At 42.7% G+C, this 13567-nt stretch overlaps 1 protein-coding gene across 4 annotated transcripts in view; it reads left to right on the top strand.

The window, feature by feature from the left end:
* Window positions 1–13567, top strand: part of ANKRD13A (ankyrin repeat domain 13A) — a 33288-nt gene that overhangs the window by 2990 nt on the left and 16731 nt on the right. For 2 of the 4 annotated variants that reach the window (XM_073880959.1, XM_073880958.1), the window contains exons 2-6: window positions 314–376; window positions 8302–8434; window positions 9222–9346; window positions 11967–12012; window positions 13193–13336. In XM_073880959.1, coding sequence (XP_073737060.1) covers window positions 314–376; window positions 8302–8434; window positions 9222–9346; window positions 11967–12012; window positions 13193–13336 — 511 coding nt within the window. Of the gene's footprint in view, window positions 1–313; window positions 377–8299; window positions 8435–8925; window positions 8972–9221; window positions 9347–11966; window positions 12013–13192; window positions 13337–13567 lie in introns of those variants that run through there. The other 2 variants (XM_073880960.1, XM_025889294.2) reach the window with 2 other exon arrangements.

The raw sequence follows: 13567 nt of genomic DNA, 5'->3' as shown, positions 1-13567 counted from the left end.
AGCTTGGGCAAGTTATTTACCCTTGCTGAACTGTTTTATCATCTGTAAAAATAGGGAGAGTAGCACTGAAAGTCTACCGTACATTTGTCAGGCATTGTGCTGAAAGGTTTTCCGTGCAATTTTAGATTTAATTCTCACACTGCCTTGGAGTGAATGCTTTCACGATTCCCATTTTACAGATAAGGAAACCAGATAAGGTGGAGAGGCTCAGTTGCCTGCTTAGCCTGTGGCTGAACCAGGGTGTGAACCCAGAAAGTCAGACTCTGTCCTAATGCTGTATTCTTAACCCTTGCATTCTGCTTCTTTCCGTAAGAGTCCCTCCAGTTCAGAATCGTGGAAAATAAGGCAGAGAACAGATGTGGAAGCGCGGCACATAGTAAGTGAGAGTAATCCCATTTATCATCGTTGCTGCTGTGATTATGATAATCTTCCTGGGCATTCAGTTTCTTTTATGTATGCCCCAGTTTTTCTGCAAGGAACGTGTCCTGGCTGCATAGTTAAAAACAAAAAATTTCTGTCACCCCAGCAATACAACCAACTGTTTCACTTAGTGTTTTGTTTGCCAGTGGGCTTCTGCTCTCTGTTCCTTCCTTCCTCCCATCCCACGAGTGAGCCTCGAAGCAGGCACACCGGTAGCTGTAAGGATTGTATTTTGTTCTAGGAAAAACAGCACAGAAGGAATCAAGTTTATCCAGATGAAGAGGGTAGGCGCGTTTCCGAGTGTGCGTGAGTCAGCCCCCACCCCAAGGTCTTGCTGAGAGCTGGAGTGTGGAGTTTGCCAGCTCTGCAGTTGTTTCAAGCTTTCCAAGTTGGCTCAGCAGAGACGCTTTATTAAGTGCCTCTTAACGCATCAGCTCTACTGTCTTTAATATTCAATGGGGCCTTGAAGTCGGTGCAGTGGAAATGATTTTGTGTCACATTTGTGTTGTCTGTCATTTAGCTAGAGAGGTCTATTAAACATCCCTGGCGTTCTTATGGATGCTGGGAGAGTGAGTGAACACTTAAGGGGACATAGGCAAAGGTCATTCAGTGCACCTTAGATGGGGGGAGACCCAGGACTGAGTAGAGTGGAGGGTGGCAGATGAGGCCTGACTCTAGGGCCAGGCCCCAGTGAGGAAGCCAGCAGGTGAGAGTGTACCATCAGGCAAAGAGGAAGAGGGTGTTCTAGGCGGCAGCAGTCCTCAGAGCTTGACGGGGAGCTACCCTGGGGTTGTTGCCCCGGTCTACAGCAGGCCAAGTGGGGCACTGGGCACACATTCAGGTTGGTGCCTGTTGGCTGGAGGCCTTCCAGGAGCCAGGGGCCAAGCATCCAAGATGAAGAGCTAGAGCCTGCTCTCACGTACTCCCCCTTGGCCCTCGGGGGCTCAGGCTCACTTGAAGGAACTATGCCTATGGATACCATTTCCTGCCTGACTTGGCAGGGGCGGGGGGTGGGGGTGGTCAGTTTGGGCCACAGCTGCAGAGGACCAGGGCAGCCTGAGATGCACAGGAATGAGGGTGGACTTCTGGAGAGAATGGAAGGCCAGTTAGCAGCCTCTTGCTGGAGGCCCCCCCCCCCCCGCCCCCTGCCAGAGGTAACAGTGATGGTTGATGAAGGACTTACATTGTGTTGGGTTTGGAGGCACAGAAGGGTTGGTTAATGCACCTGAGGCTAGTCAGGGGCCTGGACGTGGGCCTGTTGTCTGGCTCTGCAGCCTGCACTCAAAGCTTGGCCTTTTACTGCCTCAGGAGGGCAGCAGGATGAAAACAAGGCTTTGAGCAAGCAAAGTCAGTGGGCTTAAATTAGCAATTAGGATGGGGACATGCAGAAATCTCACTGCTTTTTTTCTTTGGGGGCACTATTATAGTTTGAAGGGGTGGGTGTTTTTAATTTGGTATAGTTCATGACTGAAGAAACATAAAGGAAAAACTGAAATGATCAGCTTCCAATGTGAATTCCAGTTTAACTCTGAACGCTCTTGCTCACTGAACTAATGTCATTGGTTAGAGACCCTAAGCCCTACTATAAACTGTAATGAAATCTGAACAGATCCCTTTTAGGAAGAAACTGACCGCTTATATGCACTCCATAATGTGGGTGTATGATAATAAGAGCTATTTCTTCTTAGTGCTTCTTAACAGGGTTAGTATTATGCCTTTACTCTTGTAAGAACTCTGTAAGGTCGGGGTTTTTTATTCCCAGTTTACAAGGGAGCAGACTGAAGCTCTGGAGAAATTAAACAACTCATCAAACAGTATATAGATGATAGATTCATTTTATGTATTACATAAAGCACATACATAGATAGGTTTTTTTCAAACATCTTTATTAAGCTGTAATTCACTAATCATACAATTCACCCATTAAAGTATATCACTCAGTGGTTTTTTTTTTTTAAAGATTTTATTTATTTATTTGAGAGAGAGAAAGAGAGAAACAGCATGAGAGGGGAGAAGGTCAGAGGGAGAAGCAGGCTCCCCACTGAGCCGGGAGCCTGATGTGGGACTTGATCCCAGGACTCCGGGATCATGACCTGAGCCGAAGGCAGTCGCTTAACCAACCGAGCCACCCAGGCGCCCTCACTCAGTGGTTTTTAGCGTCTTCACTGAGTTGTGCAACCATCACCACCATCAAATTCCAGACATTTTCATCTCCCCAGAAAGAAACCCCGGGCCCTGTAGTCACTCTCCATTTCCCCTCCACCCCTTCAGCTCCAGGCTATCGCTAATCTACTTGCTGTCTCTCTAGATTTGCCTATTCTGGACATTTCCTATAGATGGAGTCCTATGATATGTGGTCTTTTGTGTCTGGCTTCTTTTACTTACCATGTTTGTGAGGTTCATCCACACTGTGGCACATATCAGTCCTTCATTCCTTTTTATGGCCGAATAGTATTCCCCTGTCTGGGTGTACCTCATTTTGTTTATCCATTTACCAGTTGATGGATATTTGTCCCCGCCCCCCTTTTTTGTTATATGAATAATGCTGTATGCATATTCGTGTACAAGTTTTCATATGGGTGTATGTTTTTATTTCTCTCGGGTAAATACCCATGAGGGAATTGCTGGGTCATATGGTCACTCTATGTTTGACTTTTCGAGGCCCTGCCAACCGTTTTTCAAATTGGCTGCACCATTTTACATTCCCACCAGAATGAGGGTTCCATTTCTCCACATCTTTGTCCACATTTGTTATTCTTTTTGATTGTAGTCATCCTAGTGGGTGTGAAGTGGTATCTCATTGTGGTTTTGACTGACATTTCCCTAGTGATGAGTGAAATTGAGCCTCTTTTAATGTACTCCTTGGCATTGGCATATCGTCTTTGAAGAAATATCTATTCCAAATCCTTTGCCCATTTAAAAATTGGGTTGTCTATTTATTCTTGAGAAGTTAAAGTTCTTCATACATTCTGGATACTAACTAGCCCCTTATCAGATAAATGACTTGCAAATATTTTTTCCCCTTCTGTGGGATGTCTTTTTACTTCATGGTATCACGTGAAGTACAAAAATTTTCAATTCTGATGAAGTGCAGTTTATCTGTATTTTCTTTTGTCTCTTATGTTTTTGGTGTTATATCTAAGAACGTTTTGCCCAACCCAAGGTCACAAAGATGAACTCTGTTTTCTTCTAAGAGTTTTATCGTTTTAGCTCTTCCATTTGGGTTTATGATCAATTTAGAGCTAATTTTCATGTATCATATATATAAGACTTCATTCTTTTGTATGTGGATATCCAGTTGTTCAAGCACCACTTGCTGAAAAGATTTTTATTTTTATTTTTAAAGATTTTATTTATTTGACAGAGAGAGAGACAGTGAGAGAGGGAACACAAGCAGGGGGTGTGGGAGAGGGAGAAGCAGGCTTCCCGCCGAGCAGAGAGCCCAATGTGGAACTCGATCCCAGGACCCTGGGATCATGACCTAAGCCAAAAGCAGACGCCTAACCAACAGAGCCACCCAGGCGCCCTCAGTTTGGGGAGTAGGGACATCTTAAATATTAAGTCTTCTGAACCATGAACATGCGATGTTTTTCCATTTATTTAGGTCTTAATTTCTTTCAACGATGCCTTACCGTTTTCAGAGTTTATGTTTTATACTTTTGTTATTTATTCCAAAATGTTTTATTCTTTTTGGTGCTATTGTAAATAGAATTGTTTTCATAATTTCATTTTCAGTTGTTAGTGTATAGAGAGACAGTTGATTTTGTTTCATTTTTTAAAACTAAGTATAATTAACACACAATGTTGTATTAATTTCAGGTGTACAACATATTGATTCAACAGTCCTGTACATTTTCAGTGCTCACCATGATAAGTGTAGTCACCATCTGTCACCAAACAACGTTATTACAATATTATTGACCATATTCCATATTCCATTATTGACCACCGTTCCATATGGAATATGGCACAAAATCTTTGTGCCTTACTTATTTTATAACTGGAAGTTTGTATATTTTAGTCCCCTTTATCTGTTTTACCCATCTCTCCACTTACTTCCCCTCTGACAACAACCAGTTTGTTCTCTGAGCAATAGAATTGATTTTAATTATTGATCTTGTATCTTCCAACCTTGCTGAACTCCTTTGTTTGTTCTAACCCTTTAGTGGATACCTTAGGATTTTCTATATATAAGATCATGTCATCTGTGAATAGAGATTTACTTCTTCCTTTCTAATCTGGATGCCTTTTCTTTCTTTTTCTTGCCATATTGCCCTGGTTAGAACGTCTAGTACGGTACTGAATAGAAGAGACGGAAGAGAACATCCTTGTCTTGTTCCTTATCTTAGGGGGAAGGCATCCAGTCTTTCACCATTAAGATAATGTTAGCTGTGGGTGTTCATAATTGGGTGCTCTTTGAGGAAATTCCCTTCTATTTCTAGTTTGTTGAGTGTTTCCTGTTTTTTATTTTTATTTTGTATCATGAAGGGGTGTTGGATTTTGTCAAATGCTTTTTCTCCATTGTCTTAGCCTTGTTTGGGTCTCTGTAACAAAATACCATAGACTGGGTAGTTTATAAATAATAGAAATTTATTTCTTAAAGTTCAGGAGGCTCACAAGATTTAGTGTGGTGGCTGGAGAGGGCTCTCTTCCTGGTTCATAGCAGGAGCTTTCCAGCTGTGTCCTCCATGGTAAAAGTGGGTCTAGCAAGCTCTCTGGGGCCTCTTTTATTAAGACACTAACTCCATTCATGAGAGCCTCACACTCATGACCTAAGTGCCCCCCCGCAAAGGCCCCACTTTACCATCATCTTTGAAAGTTAGGATTTCAACATAAGAATGTAGACTACAGTGGGGCGCCTGGGTGGCTCAGTCATTGGGCGTCTGCCTTCGGCTCGGGTCATGATCCCAGGGTCCTGGGATCGAGCCCCACATCGGTCTCCCTGCTCCGCAAGAAGCCTGCTTCTCCTTCTCCTGCTCCCCCTGCTTGTGTTCCTGCTCTTGCTGTGTCTCTCTCTGTGTCAAATAAATAAATAAAAAATCTTTAAAAAAAAAAAAAAAAGAGTGTAGACTACAGTTAGACCACAGCATGCATCTATTGAGATAATCATGTGTTATTTTATTTTATTCTATTAATATGCTGTGTTATTAATTATCAGATGTTAAACCACCTTTGCATTTGAGATAAATCTTACTTGGTGTTTAATAATCCTTTTTATGGGTTGCTAAATTTGTTTTGCTAATATATTGTTGAGGATTTTGCACCTATATTCATTAGAGGTATTGGTCTGTGGTTTTCTTTCTTTGGTAATGTGTTTGTTATCAGGATAATACTGGGCTCATAAAACAAGTTGGGAATTTTTCCTTTATCTTCTATTTTTTTTATTTTTGGAAGTTTGTGAAGAATTGATATTAATTCTTTGAATGTTTGGCAGAATTCACCAGTGAAGCCATCTGGGCCTGAGCATTTTTTAAAGTTTAAAAATTACTGATTCAATCTCTTGTTACAACTTTATTCAGATTTTCTGTTTTTTCTTAAGTCAGTTTTGCTAGTTTATGTCTGTCTAAGAATATGTGCCTTTCATTTAAGTCTCTGTTGGCATACAGTTCACAGTATTCCTTTTATTTTTTTTAAAGATTTTATTTATTTGAGAGAGAAAGAGAGAGATTGAGAGAACAAGTGGGAGGAGGGGCAGAGGGAGAAGCAGACTCCCTGCAGAGCAGGGAGCCTGATGCGGGACTTGATCCCAGGACCTTGGGATCATGACCTGACCCGAAGGCAGACGCTTAACCGACTGAGCCACCCGGGCGCCCCACAGTATTCCTTTTAAACACTTTGTATTTCTGTAGAGTTGGTAGTGATATCCCTTCTTTCATTTCCGCTTTTGGTAACTGGAGTGTTCTCTCTTTCTTTCCTGGTCAATCTAGCTGAAAGTTTATCAATTTTGTTGATATTTACCAAGAACAAATTTTTGGTTTTGTTGATTTTTCTGTATTGATTTGCTGCTCTCTGTTTTGCTGATTTCCACTTTAATCATCCACTATTTTTAATCCCAGTCACCGTAATACAGTATTTTTCCTCCCTTCTCTCTTTTCACATGAGAAAGAGGTGCAGGAGGCTCTGAAGAGCTACAGTCAGCATTGCAAAATGTGCTGCTGTCGGGCTCATACGTACTTTTTTTCCCTGTGGTCCAAACTAGGAAAAAGTCAGCTACTTAATGTATTTGGCTTTGATTTTACACATCATTTCTAGTGGTTGCCCAGGAGCTTGAGTGTCAGTCCTTGGTCTGAGATGTTTTGTTTTGGGGTGTGAATTACATTAAATAGAATTTCCCTTTTTTGTGTGACAAGTATTGTTAAACATCTCCTCTATATCAGGCAGTGTGCTAAACCCAGCACCTTTCCCGCAAACTGAACTTGTTAGGTGAGGAAACAGTTTATATAACAGATAAGTAAAGAGGCAATGAATTTGCTAATTATTTCTCTCTTGCTAAACTTCAATCTTTAGCTAGATTACTGTTTTAAAAACAATGGTTTACTGCAGATTAGAGACCAGGGTGGTGGAAGCTAGGAAATACGAGACTTGGATCCGGCCTTTTGGAAGAATATCAGTGTCTCTAGTGAGAGAGACAAAAGCCATACCCTTGGGGAAAGCCAGGGAATCCTGGGAGGTGGTGTGGGCCCCATTCCAGGAGATGCGTTGGTATTCCAGCGCCGGAGAGAACGCTGAGGCCTGGGATTGGTCCAGGAGGACATGTGCTCGCTTAGCAGAATGTCTTCGGCCACTGCTGTCATTCCTTGAGAACAGTTCCTGTCTTCACTGCATGCCAGCCATGATGCACTTTGCAAAACAGGGAGGTTCAGTAGCTGTTGGGCAGTAGCTATTTAGCTCTGCTTACCTTTCTCCCCTGTGGCCAGTAAGTGGAACATTCTGGATATCTTTGGAGGCTGCAGTTAAAGCCTGCACAACAACTAGCATCTCAAATCAAGATAAAAGCACATTTCCTGAGAAGTATTTGAGCACTTAAAACGTTTTACATCCCAGAAGTCCCATGGTAGTTTCTTGTGTCCTTGGAAGAACGTTCAGAATCCTGTTTGGAAGGCAGCATTCGGTCATTCAGGCTGGGCTCACACCACCAGAGAAACTGCCACTTGGCTCTCCACCCAGTGCAGGTGGCGGAAGGAGGGCCGGGCTACGAATGAAGAGTGAAAGCCAAATGGCTCTGCCCAGCATGGGGAAGAAAACCTCCGAGGGGAAAGAGACCACAGTGGCATGTGTTTGTTCTCACATTTACCTAGAAACATGCCCACATCCACGTCTGGCGGATCACACTCATTGCAGGACCTGTGGATGCTGCTGCTTCACGGTGCTCAGAACTCCATACACAGTAATGAGAGTGGCGTTCTGAGGGGGACCCAGCTGGAGAATGTGATTTTATTCTGACCCAAATGACCTTCTGTACTTTGAGTTTTGCTTAAAGTCCTCCACTTCCTGGTCTAGACCTGGGTGCTGATAGACGCTTGAGAAATCCCCAATGTTCGGTGTCAGAGGGTGGTTGCATTCATGAAAGCCCCTAGCCCCATTTAGACTTCATTTGAGTGCTGTTGCGAGCATAAGACATGCCTGATGATCGAGGCCTACAGTCCACGTTAACTTATTGGGCACTTCACTTTATAGAAAAAGGAACTCAGTAGTGATCATCTTTATTATGGCCCTCAAATTAATATTTCAACCACTCCCACACGCAAGCATTCTTTCTTCCATATAGTGTTGTAATTAATGTGTAATTTTCCACTTTATACTAAATTTTATCTCTCACACACATTTCCATGTTTTGATATAATATATACAATCTTATAAACGCCAGTGTTTACTTAACAGAATGTGGAGGCTCTGGATCCACGAGGTCGAACCTTATTGCACCTTGCTGTTTCTTTGGGACATTTGGAATCTGCTAGAGTCTTGCTCCGACATAAAGCAGATGTTACAAAAGAAAATCGTGAGGGATGGACAGGCAAGTATGCTTTTAAAATATCTGAAAGCCTTTTGTTTCGGTATCTCTTTCTGAATAAAGACCAGTCTCAATTATAATTGTCCTCAAGTTATCTTTTTCTTAAGACTCTTTCTCTCCTGGGAGTAGGGGCCGGGGCGAGGAGATGCGGGCCTGCAGCACAATGGTCCAAACTGTGTCCTGGCCAGAAGCCCTCAGTGAAGGGCGACTCCTATCCAGAAAGCAGCTCTCAGTTCAAACCCTTCCACCACATATGAGTGTGGAGGCCAGATTCCTCCTGAGGAATGTGATGGTAACTCCAGTGAATCTGTTGGGATAGCCAAAATCAAAACGAAATTATGACTAAAAGTAGCCTTTTCCGGTGAAATCCGGGCACTTCACTTGCTTGCAAGCAATGAACTGTTGGTCAGAGTAATTCTGTGTTGGCTGAGCAAAGATACACCTAAGCCCTACCTGCCCGATCCACATGTAACCACGGTTGTGTGATCACACAGGTAAAGCCTGCTCTCTGAAGACACTGTCAGGATTTCAGAACCAGTGGTAAGAGAGGGGGTGCGGGGGGAGGATGGAAGTTGGTTTGCTCGAGAGGCTACGAGCGCTCTATTTTCTTTTCACTCAGTTAAGAGCTAGCGATAGCAATCATGGTCATAAAAGTAAGTTGGGATGTAGCCTCTCCCCCTCTTTGAAGAAAATGTTGGTCTTTGATCTACAGACTCTTTTCAAACTAGCTTAGGAGTTTGTCACAGTCTGAGACTACTGGGTGATGAAGTTTCACCTCCTTGGTTTCCAGTTTTACATGAGGCTGTGAGCACCGGTGACCCCGAGATGGTGTACACCGTTCTTCAACATCGGGACTACCACAACACATCCATGGCCCTTGAAGGAGTTCCTGAGCTGCTCCAGAAAATTCTCGAGGTATCCAAAAAAAATGTGGCAATGCCATAATTTGAGTTAAATGCTGACAACATAGCTGGAGACATGGTTAGACATCCACTTGTACCTTCCTAAGAGTTTAATGAATTGTAAATACAATCGTTTAGTACCAAAGAGCATTATTCCTTATCTATTAGACGTATGAGGTCTTTCACCAATTATGTTTCTATGTCACTAGACCTATCCTTTCTTAAGATTTTATTTATTTATTTAATTGACAGAGAGAGAGAGAGAGAGAGACAGCGTGAGAGGGAACACAAGCAGGGGGAGTGGGAGAGGGAGAAGCAGGCTTCCAGCCAAGCAGGGAGTCTGATGCGGGGTTCGATCCCAGGACCCCGGGATCATGACCTGAGCCGAAGGCAGTCGCTTAACCAACTGAGCCACCCAGGCGCCCCTAGACCTATCCTTTCAAGTGCTGCTTAAAAATAACTTAAGACAAATGGACATCAAACAGTTTGTCTAGGTGCCTGTTTTCTTAACAGTGGCCTTCTGAACATAGGTCTTTTTGTTGTTGTTAAAGATTTTTATTTATTAGAGAGAGCATGAGAAGGGGGAGGGTCAGAGGGAGAAGCAGACTCCCCGCTGAGCAGGGACCCCCCCCCCCGATGTGGGACTTGATCCCGGGACTCCAGGATCATGACCCGAGCTGAAGGCAGTCACTTAACCAACTGAGCCATTCAGGCGCCCCCATAGGTCATCTTTTTTTTTTTTTTAATATTTTATTTATTTATTCATTTATTTAAGAGAGAGAATGAGATAGCGAGAGTACATGAGAGGGGGGGAGGGTCAGAGGGAGAAGCAGACTCCCTGTTCAGCAGGGAGCCGGATGCGGGACTCGATCCCGGGACTCCGGGATCATGACCTGAGCCGAAGGCAGTCGCTTAACCAACTGAGCCACCCAGGCGCCCGGTCATCTTTTTTTTGAGAGAGAGAGTACACACATGCGAGTGAGGGCAGGGGGGTGGGGGAGGGGCAGAGGGAGAGAGACTCTTCAGCAGGCTCCACACCCAGTGTGAAGCCTGAGACAGGGCTCAATCTCACAACCCAGAGATCATGACCTGAGCTGAAATCAAGAGTCGGACACTTACCTGACTGAGCCACCCAGGCACCCCTGAGCATAGGTCATCTTGAGGAAATTGTGATGAGCATTGGTTACTGTACAGAGATTTCCAGGGCCTGCTGAGGCTCTGAAGTGTGTATGCACCTTCTCCTTGCCACTTGTGTTGACTCTAGCCATTAGCCTTTCGTGACTTCTAATCTATTGGCTTAGTTTATTTACAGCCATTGGCTTTGGGCCAGTGAAGACAGTTATCTATCTGTGAATTAAAGTGTATGGACTCTTGACACTTGGAGTCATTTTTATGAAAATTTACTTGTAGGCTCATGGACTGTTTTGCATGATGGTTGCCATTCTCCAGAAAGTCTCTGTTACCTGCAAGAACCATCTTATGAGCCAGTCGTGCAATGTTCTCAGGGCCACGGGAGACAAGAAAGTACCATGCTTCAATTTTTGTGTCATTTATTCTTAAGCACATAAGTGAGCTTCCCGAAATATCTCCAAAGATATTTGCTAGATAAATCCGCTTTTCACTTAAGTCAACATGTTTCTTGAGAAAAATTAACGGCTCTATTGAGAAAAGGAACAACTTTGCTGTAAGACAATCACTGCTCATTATCTGAGCACTCTTTAAAAAATATATTTTTTTGACGCTCACGTTTTGTCTTTCAACATTTTCTCCTTAAAACAAGCCCCCCTTTCTTATCTGTTGCCCTTTGGAGAGCCTTTTGTCCATCACTGGAATCCTGGTTTCATTCTAGGGTAGATTCTTGGTCTTCCTTTCCTGTGCTTCTGTAAAAACCACGAGAAAGCCATGGCGGGGGCTGGGGGGAGGCAGGGAACAGAACAACACCTGGAATTTCTAGTATTTCTCTTACTGGATGGTAACTGTTGGATTTCTTAAGTAGCTCTCCAAGAACCTGCTGTAAGAATTTGGGGCAGGTCAGAAAGTCGTCCTAAACAGGGCTGCTCTGGTGGTGTAAACTTTTATAAAGTCAAATTCTAAAAATTGAAGAGGAAAATAAGGGCAAAAGTCTGTTAACTGGAGGGAACATCAGCTTCCTGGGGAGGTGATGTCTGGCAGCCTCTTCTGGTTTCGAGATCCAGTAAATATGAAGCACTTCCAGCACACAAAACCTGTTACAGTCCAGCTCCCCCATAGAATAGATGGAATTGATGTTTCTTTCTTTTTGTTCAGAATAGCCTGTTACCCACATTGCATGGCGGTGCTTAGGCCCACCTTCCAGGCTAATCTTTCTGCGACTGTTAGGAACCAGACTGAGTCCTAAATCAGATTTGATTTTATCCCTGTCTAACCTTGTTGCTCTCAGTTAACTTTATTAACCGTCTAGACATATTTTATATCGAGATAAAATAACAGCCTGCATATAAAATAAACATTTACTTTGATGGGTTTGCATTTTATGTTTCTTATTTTCTGTGTTCTTTCCTCCTTCTCCCCCTTTAAAACCTCATTAACCCTTACCATGTTTGTGTTCAGTTAATAGTGCTAAGGGTCATTTACTATAAATCTTTGTCCCTCAGGCTCCGGATTTCTATGTGCAGATGAAATGGGAATTCACCAGCTGGGGTGAGTGGCTCTGGGCTTGTAATTTATTTGTTTCCACATTTACCGAGCCTGAATATAAGTTTATTTTTCCTTTATAAAAACTGAATATATATATATTTTTAATCTAAATTGCATAGAAAAGAATAAGGAAAAACAGTCACCTATAATCCCACGTAAGCACAACTACTGTTAATGCTTTGGATATTTTCCTTCTAGTTTTTTCCTTCATGTATAGGGATTTTTCTCCCGAGCATCTGTAAATATAATATATAGACAATTTGGTCTCCTCCTTTTGTCACTTAGAGCTGATACCTATCTATATTATTAGTTTTTTTTAAAACATCACTTTAAAGAGCTAAAATTTTAGTAAGTAGATTTATCATAATTTATTCCTCATTTCCTTATGTGGTTCAACTTGCTTTGTTTAAACTTGTTATTTTAAGGAAGAAGATGAGACAAATGTCGGGATAGGTTGGTGTTTTACAAAATGGATGTATTTCTCTAAAATCTTCTGTAAGACAAATTGACTGACAGTAATTTTCATAGATGTTCCAATTTTATTTCTTGTAGATCAGTTAATGACAGCTCTTAATTCCCAGGTTCCCAGCCATTTCACTCTGACTTCTCTATCAGGCAAGACGTCATATTTGTAATGAAACATTTAAATGAAGTAAAAAGTATGTAACAGAAGAGAACTTCAGGTTCTTCTGGAAACCTTATGAGTTCTTTTCCAACGCCAATACATGCAGGTGACGCAGCCGCAGATCTTAGCTGTTTTAGGTTTCATATTTTGAAGGGTGGATGTGGCAATGTGGCAGGCAGGCCATGACCACGCAGCCGGAGCAGCAGATGTGAGCGACAAGTCCAGACGGACACGCTCCATAACCCTGATGGTGGTCAACGGTCACAGAGAGAGGTTCAGTTTTGGGATTGAGACTACCCTTGGGAGAGTCATTTAGAGTTTTCTCTGGACGAGACATACACCTGCCCTTTTATAAAGAGCTATAGAACAGAAGGTCCACTTTTATTTTTTAGAAGTGACTTCCTGGATCCTCAGTGTGGGAGCCAAGCCCAGTTCTGTCTGATGGTCACCGTCATGCCACTGCTCTTCTTTTATTGAAGTCCCACTCCTGATTTCTTGGGCCTGTGTGTTCTGCTTGGCCCTCAGGTTTTTTTTCAGTAGTACGTTTCTCTTCTCTAGTGCCCTTGGTTTCTAGAATATGCCCGAATGACGTCTGTCGCATTTGGAAAAGTGGTGCCAAACTACGTGTGGATATCACATTGCTGGGATTTGAGAACATGAGCTGGATAAGAGGGAGGCGTAGTTTTATATTTAAGGGAGAAGGTGAGTGATTCTATTCTGTTTTCAAGTTAGAGTGATTTTTAACCATCAAAATGTGCTCGCATTCTTATGCTTTATCTGACCCTCTCTGGGGCTTTTTTTTTTTTCTTTTCCTTTTTTGGTTATTCTTGTTAACTTTTCAGCTCCCAATTCCTCAATTTCATTTCTTTTTTGGATAGTTCTCTTAATTCTCTTGCCCGTTTCATTTACCTACCACTCAACACTGTTACCCTT

This window comes from Callorhinus ursinus, unplaced genomic scaffold, assembly GCF_003265705.2.
Source record: "Callorhinus ursinus isolate GAN/ISIS: 27379988/994484 unplaced genomic scaffold, GSC_fseal_2.0 scaffold41, whole genome shotgun sequence".
Taxonomy (NCBI): domain Eukaryota; kingdom Metazoa; phylum Chordata; class Mammalia; order Carnivora; family Otariidae; genus Callorhinus; species Callorhinus ursinus.
This window is presented reverse-complemented; position numbering and strand designations above follow the sequence as displayed.